General features: G+C 41.1%; 1 protein-coding gene across 1 annotated transcript; it reads left to right on the forward strand.

Moving 5' to 3' along the window:
* The first annotated feature begins 374 nt into the window (after positions 1–374).
* Positions 375–9221, forward strand: LOC100023430 (phosphate carrier protein, mitochondrial-like). Its single transcript, XM_056808741.1, has 2 exons — positions 375–7721; positions 8251–9221. The coding sequence occupies exon 1, from the start codon at positions 7022–7024 to the stop codon at positions 7709–7711; it is 690 nt and encodes a 229-aa protein (XP_056664719.1). The 5' UTR covers positions 375–7021; the 3' UTR covers positions 7712–7721; positions 8251–9221.
* The last annotated feature ends 287 nt before the right edge of the window (positions 9222–9508 follow it).

Consider the following 9508-nt stretch of genomic DNA (forward strand, 5'->3'; position numbering starts at 1 on the left):
AAAACTATTGTCCAGAAGTTTACTCTGTTATGATTACCAGGCGTAAACCATAGTGAATAATATATGCAAAGATAAGGAATCAAGGTTTCTATTTGTGTGGGGGATAGAAATCTGATCACAATGACTTATCGGCTTTATCTCATGCGTAATTTCACCTCTTTACATGATTTTTCAGAGTTTCAGGGTACTCTTTTTGGGGAGAAGAACCTCTATTGCGGCCAAAGTAATTGTAACACTAGTAAAAGTATGCAAGATATCATATTTCAGATCCTGATATGATCATTTATGACGAACCCATTACAATTTGTTAGCATAGAATTGACCTTTTTCTTGTAAGCAAAGGGCACATTTTACAGCTTTCTGAACATGTCTGATCTACTTAGAAGGTTTCCCAGAAAAGTAAGATGTGGCGACATTTAGTTTTATTTGAGTTCATTGCCATCAACCTTTTTCTGATGACTTTTTTTCCATCACTACTCATCATCTTTTATCAGGATGAGCAAATTAAAGCCCCTTGCCATAAGAAAAGTTTGGTGCTGAAGAAAATTGATTAGTGGTGGAGTGAAGGCTCTGTGGGGATACACCAGCATTTTTGAAAATATTGCCTAACAAGGGACTGTTGACAAGATTATCTGCCTTGTTGCTATGAAAGTCAGCCACTGCCTCTGAGCTGTAGTCACTGGCCAATTCCATTTGCTCATCCTTAAACTCATGTATACAGCAGTGAGAGCACGAACTCAAAAAGGATTTGGCTCCTGAGCTTCTTCTGAATGATGAATTCTCCATGCAGTGTGCGATTCCATTTCCAGATCTGCCAGGCCATTTGGCATGCTCAGAGTCTTCTTGCCTTGTACCCTGTGGATCAGTTTTACTCTGGAGGTAACAAAATATGGAAGCTTTCTGTGATCACATAGTCAATCAAGCATTTTTCACACTTTTCTCTGCTGTGTGTTTAATGGATTTGGATATAAAATCTAAAGCAGTTCACAGGCTGTGTGGGATGTATGGGAAATCAGTTCAGAATGAGGTTTTCATTTCAGTTAATTTAATGTTTGCTGTCTGTCAGATGGACAGAATGATGAGTAGTACTACTCGGTATACAACGAAAGAATCAGCACATCCATCCACCACCCCTGTGGTTAGCCTTCCTTTAATGTGTTCATTAAACTGTTAAATGATTTCCAATGGGGAACATCATAAATGAACTAAACTTGGGAGAGAAAAAGAAAGTGAGAATGCAAAGAAAGTTAGATTTACATAGGGAACTTTGGGATGCACGATTGGAACTGATCTCAGTCGTCATGCTTGCTAGTTGGGCTTGGGACACTTAGGTTTTTGTTTTGTTTCCCCTTATTTGCTATGATGGGACTTCCCAGGCTGAAGGACAGTGTTGAATGCTGAAAACCTGTATTGTTGCCAGATAAAGCCATGAAAAGTAGTCCAAGCCAATGCTTTGTTCCTGCCAAGTTAATTTTTATTCTTAGAGCATTTACTTGAGTCAGGACAGGTTTCAGAATGTTCATTTATTCCAGCTTAGGGGCTGGAGGGGTAAAAATCTTGAGGAAGCTTTTTGTTAGGCTTGCTTCTTAGCAGAAAGCCTTCTATAGATGGCTGTGATCATGATTAGATCCCCCAGTGATTATTACTAGGCATTTAAACACACAAAGGATTTGTGTGATTTTATTGGTTTAGAGGGCTTCTGGTAAGAAAATTGTCTCTACCAACCATACTGCAACTCATCTTTGGCTTAGTAGATAAATAGGGGTGCTTTAATAGTACTGGAGGCAGAGGTAAAAGTGGAAGTTAGGAGTGGGAAGCCAAAAGAATATTTGTTCTAGGGTGTTCATTGGGGGTGGGAGCCACAACTTCTCTCAGATCCCTTTCTCCCTTGTCTCTCCCTCTTTTTCATTATGTAGGGTGGTCCAGAAGTCTTGGTGCAGTTTAAAGTTATTATAGAACTTAGTAAAATAAATTCTTTTTCACTTGAGAGAACCAAGTAAAAATCATTCCTTCAGAAGATTTAATGTTTCAATTTCTCCAGCTCAACTCTAGGCCTGATTTCATCATTGTATTTTTTTTTTGCTAGTGAAAGCACTGATCTTTCGAATATAGAGTTCAGTTACTAATTAATTATTTTTAGCAATTCATTATGACTTGGTAGATAAAAACTGAGGAGCTGCTTGAGGCACAGAGAGGTGAAATCAGATGATTAATAAGCATTTATTAAGCACCTTCTATGTGTCAAGCACTGTGTTAGGCTATGGAGACATGAAGAAAGGCAAAAGACAGTCTTCTCTCAAAGAGCTCACAGTCTAATGGAAGAGACAACATTCAAAAAACCAAGTGCAAAAAAGATATTTACAGGATTAAAGGGAAATAATTAGCCCAGAAAACTCACTCAAATTAAGGGGCTCTTGGGAAGGATTTGTCCAGCCTTGCCAGTTCAATGACTTGCTTGGGGTGAAGGAGCTAACAGGTGTCAAGAGGTAGAATGGGAAACTACAACTCCCTGCCTCCAAACCTAGTGCTCTATTCGTATACCATGTTCCCTCCATTGGGCAGCTGAAATATGGAACCATACTGTATTTTAATTCAGCTATAATGATGTTTTTCATTTCCTAACCTGGATAGTACAGACCCTTGTTGGCAAAGACATGGCACATAGAGCCTGCACTCTGGGAGATAATCCATTCCTCCTCTTCCCAGCGCCCAAGGACAATTTTTTTTGCAAGCCCCACCCCTCTGTCCAGTGGTCCAAAGCAAGCACTTTCTCCTCAGCTCTCTCTGGTTATGTGGGGGCTCACAGACACCTTGAATTTGCCCTCTGGGCACTTGAACTCTTTAAAGGTTTGCTAATTCTGGTAGAGACACTTCCGAGCCATACTGTTGCTTCCATTAATTGTTTTTTTTTCTCTTTACCTGTCAGAAATGGCTTTTCTTTCTGTTGTTGTCATCTTGGATGTCTTATAGTCAATGTGTATGCACCATACGAGTTTTATTTTCTTCCATGAATTATGTCATTTTCAAAATAAGGCCACACTCAGTAATTTGATTGGAAAGTATATTCACATTCTCCCGTGGGGAAAGATGTGTGGAGGGCAAGAGAAATTATTAAGTATATCAGCTGTGTTTGCTTCTTCCTGCACAACATATTTTACAAGTTAGTGCTTCAAAGACTCCATAAGCTTGTTTTCTTAGAAATTAAAAAGAGAAATTACATTGGCTCGACTTCCAGCGTTGAAACCTATTCAACTGGCTTTCCTTAAAGAAGCATGTCGCTTTCAAGTGAGGAATCGAATCCACTGGGAAGCATCCCAAAGCTTTTATCCAGGATATGACGCACGAAGTGTGATATGATAGTCTTATTTTCATGTTGTCTAAAGCACACCGTTGACATGGAGTCAAGGCAATTAATGATGCACGTTTACACAGAGATGAAAAGTTTCCACCTTCAAGTGATATGTAAAATGTTTATATAAATATAAATATACCAAGTATAAGTGCAGCAGTGAAGATACAAAAGCAAAATCTAGATCCTTGCCTGTCCTCAAAGAGCTCACATTCTAATGGAGGAAACAAGATGAAATCAACTCTGTACAAACAAGTGACGTACAGAGCATGATGGAAGGTAACCTACGACTTCCTGGACCACAACTCCCTTCCTTGGCCACTACTCCCCAATAGGTGCTGTCTCCACCCACCAGAATGTAATCTCCTTGAAAGTAGGGATGATATATCACTTTTGTCTTTGTATTCTCATCACTTATCACAGTGTTTGACACATAGGAAGTATTTAATAAGTGTTTTTCATTCACCTCCCACACAGGGCTATTATTATTGTTAATTATGAATATTATTAGAGCTGTGGACAAATTACTTGGCTTTTGGTAGCCTACAGGATTACTGCTACTTAGCATAACTAATTCTACCCTCCAGGTCAGCTAGGCTCAGTATTTCTATCATATGACTTGAGTCCTTAAGACTGAGCTTCTGGAAGCTTGGTTGCAGTTTACCTAATTCAAATTTATTTTGAATATGGTAATTAAACTCACAGTTGATGCCATGTGGGCAATTAGTGAGCTACAAATAGTTGTCACGAGATGCTCCCACATAGGCTTTTGCTGCCAAGGGACAGTTTTGGAGTTGCGCTTAAGCATGTGTGGAATAGATTCTCTCTGCTGAGCTAAACTAATTATGGTAATCCATTTTATCCCTGTAGGATGCTTATCATGGTGAAACCAAAGGTCCTAAGTTCAAATCCCAGTGCTTCCACTAAGAAGGCAGTAAGCACAGCTCAGAACAATTGATGACAGCAGCAGCCCCCAGAATGGCTCCTCTTAATTGCAGCAGTAGCAGTAGCAGTAAAGTTCAAAGTAATACCATATCATGTGTTTCAAGGACACCGAGTACAAAGAGGCTCAAGTTTGCTTAAGATCACAAAGGGAATTGAATAGTTCTATAGACATTGTGATGAACTACTCATTACCAGGAGGAAGAAGCTTCCTGGAAAGCAGTTGTTTGGGGAATATCTGGGAAATGAGCAAGTCCTCTGTAGCCAACCAAGAATGGTTCAAGTCACATTAGTGCTGCTTCAGGAACTGTGCTTCCCTTAAGCACAACACATTGTTGCCACTCGAGTGACATAGACTTCTGGTAACATGGTGCCACTGATTGGTAGATTGATCAATATGAAGCTTTTAAGGCCTAGGGTCAAGAACTAAGAAGGTGATCGTAGGTGCTATCTATTTGTCCTCTTCAGACACTACCCGGAATATTATGTTTAGTTCCACGCACCACATTTTGGGAAAGAACATTGACAAACTAGAGAGCATCCAGAATCAGATCAGAATTCTGCATGGCCTTATGGAAGCAACAGATGTAAACAAGACAAAATATACAGTTGTGTAAATAGATACACTCAGGCTGACCAAGTCAAGAGGAGCCTGAATTAATACTATTTTGACGGAGGCCTCCATGAGCTTGGACAATTATTGTCCAAAGAGGACATTATTGTGAGATTAACTACAGAGAAAACTAGAGTAGAGTTGGTCTTGGGCAACTCCTAAGTCTCCAAGGATTACATATTCTTCAAAAAAACACCGGTCATCCTGTCCCCATGAGCCTCAGTATCACACTGTAAATGAATGGGCTAAAGGAACTAGGATTGTCTTACTTGGAGAAGATAACATTCTGGAGTTACATTTGACTGTTGCTTTCCAATGTTTGAAGGGCTATCCTGTGGATAAGAGATTGGGATTTTTCTGCTTGGTTCCTCACTTCTCTGAGATTGTGATTTTTAATAGATTTGAATCTATTTTTTTCCTTTCCCCTAATCAGTTAAAAAAACACCTTCAATGGATTTGAGGCAGATTTGGTCCTTGGGTCCACTTTTCTTTTTTTAGTATCATCAGGAATGTGTCTTCTTCAATCTTTGGCTTTAATAATACCTTTAGGCTGCCTGTGCCTGGCTCTCTTTCCCCCTGTGTCTAGGACATATGGTCTTTATGAGGAAGAGAAATTTGTTGTCAGAGTAGTAACTATGAAGGAGTTGGGGATTATCCATGTTGTTCCTCCTTTCATTACTAGGGATAATTGGTAACTTTATAGGTGTCATCGTAGATCCATGTATACCTTTTCAGCATTTTGCTTCTGTGCCTCTCCTTAGCCCAGTCTGGTCCCTGTCATGCATCAAATGTGTTCCTCTTCTTAGAAATGCAGCTCAAGTGATGGGGCCTAGTGGAAGCCTTCTCTTGGTCACCCTAGTTGTTAGTGTACTCCGCATTCTCAAATTACCTTCAGTTTACTTTTCTGGGTGTGTCTTGTATGTCTTTCTACTCAACACATTGCAATTAAGCTTTATGAGGGCAGGGGCTATTTCAGAAGTTTGGGCATCATTTAGATGGCTTTGGGTGAGATCTATAATTTGCTTTGCAAGTATTTAACTTCTCAGGGGGTAGCTAAACTCTGCAAAGAAAACTCAGTTTAAACCTTGATTATTTGAGGATGGAAATTATGTTGGTCATGCATACAAATATATGGAGTTAGTCTTAGGGAGATCCTGTTAAATCTCAGTAGGAAGGGTGGCATGTGGCTCTTCAAATACAAGCTTTTCCCCCATCTCATGAAACGTATTTCTTAAGAAGTGTTGGTTAAATTGGCAATTTTTCATTAGCTTCAGCCTGAAAGGGCTCCTGTTAAATAGATCGTTTGACATCCGTTATGTGGATACTAGTGGAGATTAGAGTTGATTGAAACAAGGTCCTTTCCATTAATGCATTGAAACCAGTTTATTTGAGTGATAGAAATAGGACTTTGTGCAAAATGAGATAACTACAGTTTCTCACTCAAGATTTCCTTTCCATTCACATACATAGAGTGAATTTCATAGGATTCAGAACTGAAGGGTCCTCAGAAGCTAACATAACTCTTTCATGTTACAAAGGGGGAAACTGAGGCATAGGGTGCAACGATAATAAGCCTCCTAGAGGCAGAATTTAAGAAGATTCACCTAAGGGAGCCACTCGCACTGCGTCTCTTAAGGAGCAGATTGTGGAACAATAAAAGGACAATGAGGACTGGTTTCCAACGCCAACTCTACTGTTTTCTACTTATGTGAAAATATGGGCAGTTTTCCTCCTTGAGAAATGAAGGGGACGTAGCCTCATTAGACTTGTAATTTCTCATGGCATTTCTCACAGCAGGAAATCTGTAGCAAAGTCGAGACAACTGAGTTGCCTTGTTAATAGCAGATGGGGGCGCAAAGGTGGGGCCCAGTGCTGAACCTAGTCTCCTTCCTGTCTCAAGACCCGGAAGTGTTCCAAGCTTTAGCGACCACCATTTGGCGGAGGAGTACGGCTGTATACGGAGATGCGCCCTGATCTTGGTCGCCCGGCTGGCCGGAGCCGCTTCACAGCTATTGTGCGTTCTCGCCAAGGTCGGTATCTCCCTCAGCGCTCTCCTCAGGACTCCATTAGGAGGAGACCAGCTATAGAGATAGTCTCTCAGTTAATTCAGCTACTCAATGCAGGTCCTCTGCATGTTAGGCCTTTACGAGGCCTTCAAGGGGCGATACTCGGTTTTGATGGGGGAAGAGGCAGCGTACTTGTGGAGAACCAGCCTTTATATGATGGCTTCCACCAGCGCCCAGTTCTTCGCCGACGCCCTGTCGTTACCCCTGGAGGCGGTGAAGATCCGTCTGAAGAAGGACCCCGGCTACGCCGGCTCCCTGAGAGAAGCTATTCCGCGCATGTTCGCAGAAGAAGGCCTCGGGGCCTTCTACAAAGGCGTGCTGCCGCTGTGGGCCCACCAGATGCCGTACACCATGATGAAGTTCGTGGCCTTCGAGAGGGCGATCGAGGCATTATACCTCCGCGCCATGCCGAAGCCGCAGAACCGATGCAGCAGCGCCGAGCAATTAACCGTTACCTTTTCGGCGGGCTATGTGGCAGGCGTCTTCTGCGCAATCGTTTACCAGCCAGCCGACAAAATCCTGACCGCGCTGAATGAGGAGAAGGGGACCAGGACCCTGGCAGTGTTGCAGCGCTTGGGCTTCTGGGGCCTCTGGAGGGGCTCAGCCTCCCGCATCCTCATGGTTGGCGCCGTCACAGCACTCCAGTGGTTCACCTACGATGCAGTTAAGATGTACTTCAGGATTCCGCCTTCGCCAGTACCCAGCATGCCAGAGTCCCTGCGGATCAAGTTGAACCAGTGATGTGGAAAAGGTGAGCAAACTCTAGGCCAGGGACTCCTTCCTCCAAGCCCTATACTCCCCTTCAGTTTCTTTCTCCATCTTTTTGGTTTTAACCTTAGAAATTTCTTTTTTTGAGGTTAATGGTGGCTGCTCATAGTTCGGGAAATCATGGAATTTGATTTGACTCGATCTCTCTTAGAAAACTGCTGGGGGGAGGGGAGCATCCACAGCCCCACTCCAAAGAAAATGGTAATGATCAACTCTGGAAAATCAGCCACATAATTTTTGTGGTCTCTGTAGGGATAGCTCATGGAGGCCATGTTCCCACATCTACTTAATCCCCAAACTAGTCACATGTAAGGTAGTAATGAGAAAGTGCCACTTTCCAGCATATGGAAGTGTTTCCCAAGTAGATACGACTCCCTCCTATAGCTCGCACATCATTGGTGGAATTGAACGTCCTAGAAGATGACAATAGTTTACAGTCCTTCCTCTTTGTTAATATATTTTAAGTATCTTCAAAAATGTTAGAAAATGTATTCTCGTTTTGTCTTACCTAGTTCCCTTCTACCTGATGTTGCTGATGACCCTCCCCAAGAAGTCCCTGATTGGATCGGTGTAACAAGTCAGAAACGAAATAAGAAAACAACTTTCGGACCTTTTCAAACTATAAGGGACACTATTTACCAAATGCTACTTTACTCAGCATCATGGACATCTGCACATCAGGAGATCATAACCACCTCTCTATTTCAACGAAAATCCTTTCCCAGTTCAAAAAATGTTTCCTGTTAAGTAGAAAAATTTTGTAGGAAAATATTGTATTGCCCTTTTAATGAGTGATTAATTTAGACTGTATTTAAAATGTATAAAACTGAGGCCAATTGTCTAGTCATTGCTTTTGTCAAGATATTGTCTCGATATCAAGATTCCTCTCGTACAATTGTGGATTTCTACAAACCAAGAAAATCCGTTTGTTTGAAAAAGAGTCTAGTCTAGTGTTGGAATGCCAAAATGACTCACTCATGATAAGTTTTCACAGTTATGTTAAGCACATTATACATTAGTAATATAGTAGTAGATCAACTTTTGCCTGAAATGTTAAGGTGGCCCAAACCCAAAGCTTAATATATGTGTTCTGAATTTTCTATAGGCACATTTAAAGTGTTTTCAGTAAAAATAAAGTTGTTGACAAGCATTAAAACCAGGTTTCTTTCCATATGATGGTTGCATCTCAACAAAAAATGTAAAAAGTTATTGCCTTTTTGCTGGTGTTGGTAGAGGTGGTGGTGCTGGTGGGAGGTCTATTTGTCTAGCCTTTTTGAAGAACATGTTCTATAATTTTTCACCATTCTCAACCTATCCCATCTCTTAAGGGAAGATCAGCTAATATTTCATAGACTGCATCAAAGATTTCTAGTGTATTTGCTTTTGTTTTGTAAAAGGAAAAACACAGTGACCTAAGTGGATCTCGTAGTTGTCTCCAGAATGAATGCATTAAACTGAATAAACTAAAGATAACTTAAATGGACTTGGGGCATCAAAATTATTAAACACAATTTCTGAAAAATTAACTTGATTTGTTTTTTGAAATATTAACTTTATAACACAGCTCTATAGTAGGATGGACAAGGTAAGGACTGAAAAGGTTGTTACCTTTTTCTACTACTTCTAGAGGTTTGTGGGCCCTAGTCTACAAGTATTGAATCCCAGGGTTCAGGGGTGGGTGATCTTGGGGAAGTGTGCTCAAGCTGAAAAGGCAGCGGGGGTCAGGGGTTGTTGTATTTTTATTTATTTTGCCAAATATTTTCCATTTAT

The sequence above is a fragment of the Monodelphis domestica genome, chromosome X, assembly GCF_027887165.1.
Source record: "Monodelphis domestica isolate mMonDom1 chromosome X, mMonDom1.pri, whole genome shotgun sequence".
NCBI classification, from domain to species: domain Eukaryota; kingdom Metazoa; phylum Chordata; class Mammalia; order Didelphimorphia; family Didelphidae; genus Monodelphis; species Monodelphis domestica.

Excerpts from the sequence above, each read along its gene's own strand:
- LOC100023430 (XM_056808741.1), top strand. The coding sequence starts at position 7,022 with ATGCAGGTCCTCTGCATGTTAGGCCTTTACGAGGCCTTCAAGGGGCGA.